The sequence below is a fragment of the Rhinolophus ferrumequinum genome, chromosome 13, assembly GCF_004115265.2.
Source record: "Rhinolophus ferrumequinum isolate MPI-CBG mRhiFer1 chromosome 13, mRhiFer1_v1.p, whole genome shotgun sequence".
In the NCBI taxonomy this organism is placed as follows: Eukaryota; Metazoa; Chordata; class Mammalia; order Chiroptera; family Rhinolophidae; genus Rhinolophus; species Rhinolophus ferrumequinum.
The window spans coordinates 49,411,325-49,425,201 of NC_046296.1; the positions used below are offsets into that span (position 1 = coordinate 49,411,325).

General features: G+C 31.8%; 1 protein-coding gene across 10 annotated transcripts in view; it reads right to left on the reverse strand.

Annotated features, from left to right (window-relative positions):
• The window catches only part of BIRC6 (baculoviral IAP repeat containing 6), a 210,029-nt gene that overhangs the window by 88,514 nt on the left and 107,638 nt on the right, over positions 1–13,877 (reverse strand). For all 10 annotated transcript variants that reach the window (XR_004424875.1, XM_033125536.1, XM_033125539.1 and 7 more), the window contains 8 exons: positions 12,698–12,831; positions 11,896–12,049; positions 9,803–9,919; positions 7,538–7,692; positions 6,590–6,716; positions 4,802–4,912; positions 3,223–3,356; positions 1,178–1,305 (listed from right to left, as the gene is read on the reverse strand). Coding sequence is in view for 9 of the 10 variants with exons in the window: in XM_033125536.1 (XP_032981427.1) it covers positions 1,178–1,305; positions 3,223–3,356; positions 4,802–4,912; positions 6,590–6,716; positions 7,538–7,692; positions 9,803–9,919; positions 11,896–12,049; positions 12,698–12,831 (1,060 nt within the window). In the remaining variant the exon portion in view is untranslated. The remainder of the gene's footprint in view (positions 1–1,177; positions 1,306–3,222; positions 3,357–4,801; positions 4,913–6,589; positions 6,717–7,537; positions 7,693–9,802; positions 9,920–11,895; positions 12,050–12,697; positions 12,832–13,877) is intronic.

Below are 13,877 nucleotides of genomic sequence, written 5' to 3' on the forward strand. Positions count from 1 at the left end.
CTACACCTTCTTGCTGCCAACCTTCACTGTGTATATACGACAAAAAAGCTGAACTACAACCACATTAGTTTTAAAGTAGTTATACAGGAGGAAGAATACACAAATGAGGAAAGTAGCTAAGAGATGAAATTTTCTGAAGCTATGAATGCATATATCTATATAAATTTTGCACATTAATTTTGTACTTGGTATGAAGCAATTTGCTGTTTTATAAAAAATAACTTATGAATAATTTATTTTTAAGTTAAATTTTATAAATTATACTTTTTGGTGTAATTTTGGTATACCTAATTTCTAATATTTGAAATTCATTTTTAAGGAAAAGAATCATGTAATCTACAAATGATTTTTACCATTCCGTAATGTATTTTTTTAAATTTTAAATTCACTGGCATTTCCAGAATGAAATTAAACAATAAAGATAAAACAGCACCTTTAACTTGTCCCTGATATTAATGGGAATTCCTAAAATAAACAAACATACAAGAGTTTCATTTGTTCATCATCTAGTTTTTTGTAAGTTTAAGATGACACTATTTATACTGCATTGAAATTTTTTATTGGAATAAAATGTTAGATTTTGTGAAATGTCTTAATGTATGATGAAAAAAGATTCATTACTATGATATATATTATATGATACTGAACCATTCATGCATTTTAAGAACTAACCCATCATGGTCAAAATTTATTCTTTTAAGATACTGCCTGATTTTGTTAATAAACTTATTTCGGATTTTTCTATGAAATTTGTATGTAATTTTCTTTAAGCTCTTTTCGAGTTTTCTTATCATACACATATTTGTTTCAAATGAAATCACTGATAACTTTAACTCTCTATCTGTAGCCTAGAACAATTTAAACAGCTTCAAGTAAATTTCACCTATGTTCATAATTACCAATCTATGAAAACAGTAAAAGCAAGCAAGGATTTGACACACTATATTCCTTTCCTAATAAACAGAGCCGTAAAGAAATAAAACGAAATAAATCTGGAAACATACCAATTAACTGTTCCTCCTTAATCCTAATATCCTTCTACTTATCTGTTCCAAATATGCCCCCAAACATTGGTAAGGCAAACTTTATTGGGACGATTACATACTTATATTATATACTTATACGATACTTATACGATACTTATACATCAGGAATATACGTGTACATTGAAATTTACCTTTCTGTTGAAAGTATATGAATTAGCTTGAGCAAAAATTCACTGAATATTTGAGGACATGTTGAAGAAAGATGAACTTGTAATCTGGTAAGAAATTCTTGCATAGCTTGTGTAGCAGTTGGACCAACCTGAAGAGAAATGAAATTTCACTGAAAGTTGCTTACTAATACCATTTACAGAATTATCCATTTAAAAAGTAACAAGTGTTAAGTCAAATACTCTATTGTTGTAAATTTTCATATGAAGAACAAACATATTAACAGAGATAGCAGGAAACCAATTAATTTTTTAGGTCTTGATGTTTATTTTAAATTGAATATTACAGATTTCATCGTTAATAATTGTTTTCCTTATGGCTTAAAACAACTTATATCAGGTTTATTTTACTCAATACAAAAAAAGATTCACCTGAATTACACTACAAATATCTTTACAACACTTACAAAAGAACTTATGCATTGATTTTCACAAACCAGCTTATTAATTATCCTATTTCAAAATAAAAGAACTCAGTCTCAGAGGTTAAGTAATCCACAAAAGATTATGCTTCTAATGACTATCAGAGCAAATACTAAAGTGAATGAAAAAAAGAAACAACCCCCCCCAAAAAACCCAAAGATTAAAAACAAACCTGTACCAATTTATAAAAAACTGCTTTCCCAAACTTCTATCTTACCAATGAAAGAAATGATAGTGAGAATCAAACTAGATAACCTGAGATAAGTTTTGGAATGTTTTGTAACACTTCTACATATTATTTTACTCCATTCCAATTTGGTATGATCATAAAACACTGGAGGAGTTTTGAAAATATAAAATGTAATTTAATTCTCCAAACTATTGTAGGGTTAGATAAAAATTGTTAATACTGAGCACATAAATCATAATATTCATAACCAAATTTCCTATATAAAAATCAAGAAATCCAAAGAAAGCTTATCTTCAATAACTGACTCTTTCAAAATAAAAATAAAAAATTTTAAGAAAAAGAGGAAAAAAACATTACTTTGTATAGTGGTATGTTCCCTAGTGTATGTTCCTTGACACCTAGCTCTACCACTAAAACCAGTTGTATAATTGAGGTCAATGCAGATAAAGCACGTTTTTCTCATATGTAAAATAAAGGAAGTTCGAATCCGTGATCCCAGGAATCTTCCCATTTCAAATTCATGCAATTTTTATACAATAATGACTAGATAACCTGTCTCTGCCCCCACCCAAACTCTGGTCCAACATACAAGTAGTTCCTTCTTTCTCACTTTTTTTTCCTTGTCTTGTTTATTTTATTATGATCCACAAAATTAAAGTACATTCAGTATGACAATATTGAATAAATGTGTCCACCAGAATTTAAGCTCCAAGAAAGCACACTTGGTCTTACATCAGACTTATGTATCCTTAGCACCTACAACAGTACATAGACCTAGTGCATAGCTAAGAATTAAGAGATGATAACCATGTTAGATAATCTTCAATAACTTTCATTAAAAAGATGCTATAAATATTAAATATATTTTTATCTGCAAAGAAATATAATGAAGTAGAAATACTTTAAAAAGTGGTACAAGAAATTAAAATGATATAAAATTTGTAGTAAAACTATAAAAAATGTTTATAAACTCTGGTATGTCTTCATTTTTTGTTAAATAAAATATTTATTATAAAATAACTAAGTTAAATGAATTGTCAATCTTAGTAATAGAGGTCATTAAACACGATACATTACTTTAAAAAACATTTTTAATTCCAAAATTACTGAAATGCTTCTTTGACTTTAAGTATTTATTCAGAATATTTCTTAAATAGAAAATCAATCCCAAAAATCCAAGAGAAAACTTACTATCTATTGTAATTCAATTTCAGTATAGCTACTGTTATTATAAATATTTCAAAAGATTTTATTACACTGACACATAAAAGGCATCATTTAGTACTTCGGCAATAACAATTTTATATATTTAGACTCATTCAAGTTTTTCTTTACAAACATATTTACTGTATAGTCTGAACCTGCCGGTATCTGTGGGTTTCAAAAGTCAGATTACCTGTGGACTGTGTTGATTTGTTCCATGTGGACTGGTGCCAGAAAGAAATTTCACTAAAACATGAATCAGGTTTGGATCTGAAACCAACAGATGGGCAGTACTCTCCTGAGTTCCAATGGCACTGCTGGAACCAGCTATAAAACATTTTTTAAAATGTTTTTAGAAAACGGACCCTAAAACATGTAATACTTAAAACATCTTTTAACTTCAAGAAAAACTCACATATTCCTGGGTATTACAGTTTATTAAAACGGTCTGACTCTCTACAGTATTGAGAGTTGGACTCATTCTGTATTGTCATCTACTGCAGATCTCGTCTCTGACCTACTTCGCTTGTGAAAAATACCTAGTTTTATCTTATTAAGCATACTGTATCTTATTAAGCATACTGTCAAGTGGAAACGAAATAAGTAAATGCTTACTATTCTTTTGGTGAACCTATTCTTAGTAATTTACTCCCCCTTCCAGAAATAGTCAGAGATCTACTTTTCAGGTAAATTTTAACCCAGTTTTCTAAGATAAATTGAAGCAAAAAGTATACATTTTGGGATGTAAGTTGATAAAGGTTGTACACTGTTAACTGATATACAGGCAACACACCAGTTTTCTGATTGGAATAAAATATCCTTTGAATCAAATCTATCTTCAGTATCATCTAATAATGCTTTTGAATGTATACTTGGAAAAAATATTCTAAACAAAAGAATGGAATTTTGATGCTAAGCAATGACTTAAATTAATATCTTCATGAATGTCACAGAGCTTTCTATTTAATGAAATTAAGTCCAAACAGAATGGGGATGAAATCCACTCACCTGTTGTCATCACCTACAAATGGAATGAAGATTTCAATTCACAAATGGGTAGTCTTTGCTCTCTAATATGAACTGTAATGCCTAACTCACAACACCTCAAGAATGCCAGATAAAACCTAAAGCTAAACATGAAAAGTAAAACCAGTAAGCACTATCAAAGATAATGTCAGACAGTACTGTCATGACTTTGGGATATAAAAAGCACTAAAAATTCCTTTCTGAGAAGGTTCAGAAATTATTTTAACTTAAATGCAAAAAATGGGAGTGGGCTGAGGAAAGAACAAAACTTAACAGGACATTAGAATCTGAGAAAAAGTAATTATGTTCAGTGAATATAGGTTTTAGAGGTAAAAAAACAAAAAACGAGGAATCTAGTTACATATGTTCATGAATATTATAATGAATAAGTCCTTTTTAAATGCAAACAATAACCAACATAAAACATAGATTAGTATTAAATATTTGACTTTGTACTCTAAACGTAATCAATTTTATTTTAATAACTATTAAGTTTTTAGAAGGTAAAAATATAATTTGAACTTGTAATGGTAGATACGAATTTACATTATCAAATTAAGACAATAATATATATAAGACAAAGGATACAATATATAAGACCAAATTCAGAAGAGACATTCAAATAAGAAATTCAATCATTTTCACAACTATATCACTTCTTAGAAAAAAAACTTTTTACAGACTATGACAGCAAGAATAATGAGGTATATTTCAGAGATTTAAAAGAATAAATTTTTTGAACTTACGATTAAGCTGCATGTTTGTCATGAGTGTCAGACTATGAAGCACAAGGCACCATGTCCGGAGCAAAGTATTTGGATACCAAGCTAATACTGTGAGAAAGCTAGTTATTGATGCTATGCAGAAAAAAAAAGGGGGGGGATGATTTTTACTCAGAAAAAGTAAATGTTTACTAAGAATTAAAAACAATGAATTCAAAAATGTCATTCTTTCTTTAAATCAACTCATTACCTAGTGTCCTCAAAACATACAAATGAAAAGCATTCCCCATTAAATATAACAAAGGCATTAACAGTTAATAACATTTTATGGCTAAGTTTAAAGCTCAGCCCATGACACATAAATCACTAATGTGTTATCATTATAAATTTGTTGTCCTTTCCAAACTACAGGCATTTCTATTGCAAAACAATCTGTGTTTTACTAAGAATTCTCATATTCTGCAAAACCTTAAACTGAAAATAATAGGACATACTGGAAAAAAACAGGAATGGGATAGACCAATCAAAACCAATGTAACTTCACAACAAAAGCACAAATGAAAACAGTAATTAGGTCACTTGCAGGGCCCAGATAACAGCATATGAAAGGAACCTTTTCTATATGGAAGTATATCACCTAATAAAAAAGGAATGACAGAATATCTTCATTTTGAAACCTCTAGTGAATTGTTAATGAGCCTAGGCGTTAAGCCTGTTAATATAAAAAGAGAGACAACGAATGACATTGCCTTAAAAAAAAAACAACCCTCAAATCAGATTAAACTCCAATTTACTACAGTTTACAACAACTATCAATCTATAGGAAATACAGGACATCATGGAGATATAATTACTAAAAAGCAGGACCCTGGGACTCCTGGAAAACATAAAACCAAATATGGAGGGAACCTATACAGATTAAAAGGCATTAAAAAACACACTACAATGTGTAGACTTTATATGGACTCTATTACAAAACACAGAAAGTTTTGTAAAGTTATGACAATTAGAAATTTGAATACTGCCCAGATATCTGATGACAGTAAGGAATAATTTACTTTTCTATCTATTGTTGTTCAGAATTTTCCACAAAAACAAAGTTAAAAACAGCAATGGGAGCAAAATTTATTATTATTAATAATTACTAATGCAGTGGAAGAGATGGAAACTGACTGATTAAAGCTAGGCTGGTTCTTAGTGAAACAATTCGATGTAAGTGAGACCATGAGCCAGTGTGGCTGTCATTTAGGCTGGAAGACAAGCCATGCAAGATACTGGATGCCCCTCTCTAGGGAGTAAGCACCAGGAATAAATAATTTTCACTTTTCTTAAAATATAACTAAAATAGATTCCTGTAGCCAGACCTGAAGGCTAGTTGTCTTCCTTTGAAGATGTTCTAGTCCCATTATTCCCACAGTCTTGCATTTGCCAAGAAAAAAATGAACCAAAATAACTTCTACAGGAAATTAACATCCTCTTGAATTTACAATTACCATAGACACAAATTCACATTTTTAAAAAACACTAATTGCAACAAAACAGCCTGTGAACAAGGCAATACTTTAAAAGAATACAAAAATTAACAGAACATTGTCGATTTTAGTTACACACATAAGTCATAACATAATACAGACCACAAAATAAGGGTTTTCTCTTTTTTTCCTGCTAATTTTTAAGTCAGTGTATTAAAAAAAATTTTTTCACTAAAACATTATAACCCTTATGGCAACGATTAATAAGTATATTAACCTAACCATTATCTTTTTAGCTTATTATTTATGCTATATTAGTTTTCCTTCTAATAAATCTTACCTTGATTTAATGAAATTACAGGTATTCTATTAGCATTATATAAAAAAATGTCTGCTCCGTTCTCTTTGCTTCCAGATGAACTAGAATTCAGGCTCAATGTGAGCCACAATTGGAGAAGTGATTCCAACTGAAAAAGAATGAAAATTGACAGGAAAAAAATGTACCTATTACATTATGAAACATTATTTAAACAAAATCTTATGTATGAATCCTTGTGATTACTATCAAATAATTTTTCTATTGAATACTTCTCATTACTTCAAATCTGTCGACAACCAAACATCTTAAAATTCTTGTCGAAACAAAATTTAACTGAATTAAAATTTCTAATTTACCTAATATAAATGTTTGTCTAACTTGTCTTTAAATACAAGTATACATTAACTATAATATACACAATTGACCCTTGAACAACACGGGTTTGAACTGCGCAGGTCCACTTATACAAGGATCTTTTTCAATAAATATATACAGTACTGTAAATGTATTTTCTCTTCTTTATGATTTTCTTAACACTTTTTCTTTAGCTTACTTTATTGTAAGAATATAGTATTTAATAGACATAATATACAAAATATGTGTTAATTGACTGTTTATGTTATCGGTAAGGCTTCTGGTCAACAGCAGGCAATTAGTAGTTAAGTTTTTGGGTAGTCAACAGTTTCATGTGAATTTTCAACTGTGCAGAGAGTTGGCACCCCTAACCCCTGAGGTGTTCAAGGGTCAACTGTAGCTGGATCCAAAGCAGTGAAGCTTAAAAATCATAAAAATTATATATGACCTTTCATGGAGGAGCTGTGGTTATCAATGCTATCTCCAATACTTTTCCATCTGAGCATGATAAAGAAATCGTCCCTGTCAGGTTGAGAATGGTCTCCCCACTTATTTTCATCTTTTATTAGGCTGGCAATAATGTATAAAAATACACCATTTCTCCTGAAGTCATACCTGAACATGATGGACTTGAAGCATAGAAAAAAGTTTGTTGAAACAAACATTTAACATTGGGACAGATGACAACTGTATAATAAGCTGGTTGGATTGGTTCGCTGCTTGCAAACCCCCCAGAAGTGAATCATCTGTTCCAGCGGGAGATTGTGATACTGAAAATTAAACACAATCATGATTTTATACACAAAGCAGCAAGAGAAATGTTAACTAGCTATTACTACATACAGGTAAGTGAAGATCATATTTTAAAAAATTAAAATTACATTCTTTAAAATGGTTCATTATTATTTGAAAACTTATTTTTACTATATTACTTGAAAGTGAAAGAACAAGTGACAGAGAAAAGCTCCCAAATTCACAGGACTTGCCCACCAAGAGAAAAGAACCTTACTTTCTAGCCATTTTTATTTTCCTAATTAATAAGAGGAAAATAAAAGAGAGAAAAAGAAGAATCTTAACTAATTCTTAAAAAGCTAGTTTTAGAATAATCCAGACTCCAGTTCACTGATTCTTAACCCTGACTATATACATTGTTTCCTGGGAAGTATTCAAAAATCCTCATGCCCAGATCACACACCAAACTAATTCATGGGGAGCAAGAGAAATATAGGGACTCCAAGAAAGTTTTTCATATATTTAGAAAATTATTATATTAAAAAGGGGAAATATATTTAGAAAGTTGTATTAAAAGGGTGGACACAGTTCTGTACAATAATCAAAAGACAGAATACATTAGGAAAAGCATGTACATACAAATTACGAAAGGTTCTTTTAATAAATGATTTTTCTTTTTAATGGCTAACAAAGAAAAGGGCTACTTTGGGCAGTACTGAGCTATCTGTGGTCATGGAAAGGCTGACGCAACAAATGGGATCCCCATATTACATAGGAGATAACATGCAGCAATATTAGTGTACCAATACGAAGATTGTACATACAACACTAGAACTTTTCTTCTATTTTTCTCCTTTTTTCTATATCTCCTAAGGTAAGAAAGAAAGATTGCAAACTGAAAGAGTTCAATTTAACATACGGAAGATCTAAAAACCCCAATTTCTCTACTGAAATGGATTGTGAACTCCCTTTCATAGGACAAGGACATGATGCTCTTCCAAGGTCGTAACTAGTATCTCTACCCGGTTAATCACGCCCCAGAGAAGGTGAACTGATTTGTAGGCCTATGAAAAATAAAAATATCACCATTTTCTCAGCACAAGCTCTCAATGTACGTCTTTGAGAGACTACTATCTAACCTGTACTCACCTGAAAGGAGATCCACCCAAGTTCAGCACTATACACGAAGCGTCAGCAAACCATGGCTTGATGGCCAAATCTGGCAGGCCACCTGATTCTGTAGCATGGTTTCTGTTAACTGCCACGCCCATTCGTTTACATATTGCCTATGGCTGCTGTACTGCTACAAAATCTGAGTTGTGTAGTTGCAACACACACCACATGGCCCAGAAAGCCTAACATATTTAGTACCTGGTCCTTTATTATAAAAAGTTTGCCTTTCCTGTAGATATTTAGGAAGTAAATAGTTTCAGTTTTGCAGTTCAATTAGGCCCATTTGGCTGTTATCCTTACCTAGGTCTTCTATCCACGTCTAAAGATGACAAAGACGTTAACTATTTAAAACAGCCCACTTTATCAGAAATTTGGATGTAACACACTGAACTTGAAGGCAGCCAGCTACACTGCCTTCCCTAGGAATTTCATTAAACTGCAACACCACAATAACAAACTCATGACTAAGGTTTTTGGATTGAACTTAACATTTTCACTGAGACCTTCGTCTGCAGTCGACTGATATTTCCATGCTGCTGACTGCAGTGTTCGACTTTACCCCACGAGCTCAGTGTTCCAGAAAGGAAGTTGAGGAAAGCAGGTGTACATTTTTCTGTATTTTTGTGTTTTTCAAGAATGAATAACAATAGCGAATTTTTATACTTTAAAATAATCATTTATTTCTTAAAAATATAAATACTGTATTTTCTGTGGATTTTGACACATTTTGGAGAACAAACTTGAAATCAATAAACGCAGTAAAAAGGTTAAGAGCACTACATGGAGGTATTTCATTCCCCTCCACTCTCCCAGTTTGTTAATCCTCTGTCATATTTCTCAACTTGCTACTAACTTAGTAAGGGAGAGGTGTTATATACTTAGCCCACTCAAACTCTTAAAAATGTCCTTGCTGAGTATACCTGAAAATAATCAAGAGGTAAGTTATTTGTTGCAACACTCTATGATTTTACTTACATGTAGGAGATGTATTTGTTAATGCCTGTAAAATGGAATCTGCTTCCAGGGTAGACATCATTTTCAACATAAGTTCTGCTTGCTGTTCAAGTCCAACTTCAAGGCGAGCATCTAGGGCTACAAAAAGCAATTAAGAGATAATAAAGCTATTTGATAATTATTACTCAGTCCTATTTCCTACAATAAAATGCTGACATCCAAACCCAAAACAGGGTGAGGAATGTGTCCTCGTGTAAGAACAACCTGACATAAGGTATTAGAGCCACACCAGGTAATTGCACCTATGCAAGGAAGGCTAGAGATGGAAGAGAGGATATATAAAGAAATGTGGATCAAATAAGTAATGATAATGGAAATAAATAAATTAAAATAATTAGAACCAGGTTCCTCACTGTCAGAGAAAAAAAGATTAATACAACTACATATGCTGATGTAGAAAACTAAAATGAAGCCTATGGAGTTAGATTAGTTAGATTAACTAACATATCGATGTGAACTCATGGCATCTAGACAGACAGATATAGAAATGAATATAAATTCAACTGTGTGTAGATACACTCACACACCTACATTATCCACCAAGAGGGCATGGCCATCAAAACAGCAGTAAGTGTATCTAGCACCCAGATTTTGGTTTCTTAATTGCACTTCTCCACAAAAAGGTTCTGAAATACCCTTCTCTTTATTGAAGTAGCTAATTCCCAGTCGGGGGAAGGGAAAGTAAATGATGAGCCTGAGTCAACTTATTGTTCCAGAAAACAAGGAAGATCTCAAAGAAAGATGAGGACATGTCAAAAAGATGAGAGACCAGCTTGTAAAATATCCCACTGGTCAAATCTGGGGCAATTTGAACATCAAAATAATGACAACGCCGTGAACATAATTAATCCCATGGAACTGTACACTTAAAAGTGGCTATGATGGTAAATTTTATTATTTATATTTAACCTCAATAAGAACTACCAAACAAATAAATAATGATAATAAAAAATTATAACCCATTGACTAAAACAGGAAACCATGGGTCTATTCAAACTAAATATTTTTTTTTTTTAAAGAATAGTTTCCAAGTACCATTCTACCACCACATTCCAAAAAACTTCTTTTACAAATAAGAATAACTACAATGGAGAGAGCTGGCAGACATCTCCTAATCAAGTAAATAAACAAAAAACCACAGTTGCAGGATAAATTAAAATCATGAGCCATGTAATGGGGTTCAGTAAGAAAACCTGAACATTACGTTCTTGTGATACTTCTGCCAAAGATGCATGATCACAATCTAATCAAGAGGAAATAGCATACAAACCCAAAGTGAGGCACAATATTCAAAATAACTGGCCTGTAATCTTCAAAAGCATCAAGGACATGGAAGTTAACTGAGGAACTGTGGCAGGTTGAATAAAACTGAAGAGATATAACAACTAAATACACCACATGATTTTATACTGGAGCCTTTTCAATAAAGGACATTATTTAGACACAATTGCTGACACCTGAATGGGATGTGACTGTTAATACTAATGTTAATTTCCTGTTTTTGATGAAATATGCTTTCTGATGTATTTATGTAAAATGTGCTGCTTTGTGAAATAAATGAAACAAAACAAAAATACCAGATTAGCAACTCATTCCCAAATGGATCAAGATAACAAATGTTTTCTGTATTGAACTTCCAACTTTCTGGTAAATGAATGATTATTTCAAATTTTAAGCCAAGATTTTACTTTTAAAATCTTGATATAGAAGAGTGCAAAAATAATATTCAATGTGGTTTCATTCTGTTTACAAATAAAAGTTTATCATTAACAAAAAAAGTTTTTTTAAGCACATTAATTAAAATCACTGGCAAACTCACACAATTCATGAATATATTTTGCAAGGGGTTATTCTGAGAAACAAAATTTGGATCATAACTGGAAGCTCCACCAAACTGACAGAAACATACAGCTCTGACTACCATTCTCATGGCACACCTGTGATATTAAATACGCTCAGCACGGGCTCAGCCCTCAATTTCTAGAAATAAAATGCATGAATTTAGGGCTTGTTTTAAAAATAGCATATATCTTAAAATATGAACACACACTTACCCTGAGACACTGAAACACTAACTGTCTGTGATCCATTCTTCTCTGTATTTGCGGGTGGCTTTGCTACAGGAATTCCAAGACCCCCAATGTAAGGGTTGTAATTGTAAGTGCCATAATCAGCACCCCAGTAGTCATACCACGTACTGCTTATTGGCTTAAAAAAAATGGGAAAAACCTGTGGTTTATTTTTTTCTCTTCACAAAGAGTGACATTATTATTTACATTACCTAAACTCAAACAGAGCTACAAAATAAACATTCCCCCCACCCTTTAAATTCCCCAAAAGACACTTAGACTCTTAATGATCTATAGGAATGGTTCAATAATATTCTCTTCATTTTATACCAAAGTCCAAAAATAGCTTACATATTTAGAATCTGAGAGATAACTACCATCCTTAATAAAATGTCTTACACACAAAAAGAACCAATATAAAGCATTAGGGGTGTATCTCCTTTAGAAAAAGTTGAGGCTAATACAGAATTACAATCTGCAATGAACTCTTCTTGCATCAGCTTAATTGCTGCTTGAAATGTTCACAATCCAGTATACTTCCCCATGCGTATTAGTGGATTTTATGTAAGATTCTAGTGACTATATTAACAAAATGGTACAAGTTTTCCTTATATTATTCATTTGGTATATACTACAGTAACTATAGAAACTTAATATATTTTGAGTACATTAAATAATGGGTTACATTTGGTAATAAATATGTATTCTTTCCTCTTTTAAGTAACAAATAAACCGAAAGTCTAAAATGAAAGATTTTATTTGCGAAGAATACTCTAGTGTATCATACCTTAAAAACTTTGGCTGCAAGAGGATCTTTTTCCAAATCAATATCTAAAGGATCAATGTCAACTTCCATTAAATCTTGAAGTAGCTCAAGATCAATTTCTTTATCTTTTTCCAAAGAGGAAAGAGGAGGTGCACCTTCAAATAATTGAATGTGTTTTTACTGGTAGAGTATATAACGTAAAATTTAACCAATATACTGCTTCTGATTTCAGAAAAGTTATAGTACTTCTATGTAACATGTTTCTACTGAAATAAAAACCTCTAAATTTTTATACCTGACAATTAAGCATTAGTAAGTATGCGTATGTATCACTCTATAACACAATTAAAAACACCAATGCAATAACATTTGATTTCCATAGAAGAAAAGACCATGGGATTAACCCTTGTTGAATCAAGTTGCATAAACTATGAATATTATTAATTTTATTACCTCCAATATTTCAGGAAATGATACCCAGTATTCAAGTGAAAAGCAAAGAAGATTTAAGTTACATGACTGTCATTCACCTTTTATTTTTCTATTATGAATTAGAATTATTTTTCTCTCATGTCTCCAAATTCATACCTAACTTCTATGCCTTACAACTCCTATCCTCTCATCCTTCCCACCCTCTATTCAACAAATCTTTATAGAATGCCCAGCAAATGCCAGCCTTTATCATGGTTTGAGTACAAAAAGATTAATAAAACACATTTCCACCCTCCAAGAAATTAACAGAGGTTCAGAGGAGACAGTACACTGGAAACATTAAAGCAACTTCATCATAGTAAGTACTGGAAGAGACAGAGCATAAAGCAGCACTGACAGCAGTCTCCAACACCGAGGGTGGTGACGGAAAAAGATTCTTGGAGAAGAGCATGTTTTATATGAATCTTAGGTAAGGAGTTCATCGTGCAAACAAGAGGAGAAAGTCTATACCAGATAAAGGGAATATCAGGTAGAAAGGATAAAAATCATGATAGAATATAAGATTAAGGAATGACACGTGGTTGAAATGACCACAGCATCTGGCCTACACAGGGTAGTAACTAAAAAAGAGTCGTGCAAGTAGGGAGCATGCCACAAAGGACTGTGCAGACCAAGATACATTTTTAAGGGCACATACACTTTTTTAAGAGCAAGAAAGAAAACAAAGGAAGGAATAAAAGGAGAAAACACACCCCAAAAAGTGACTCTT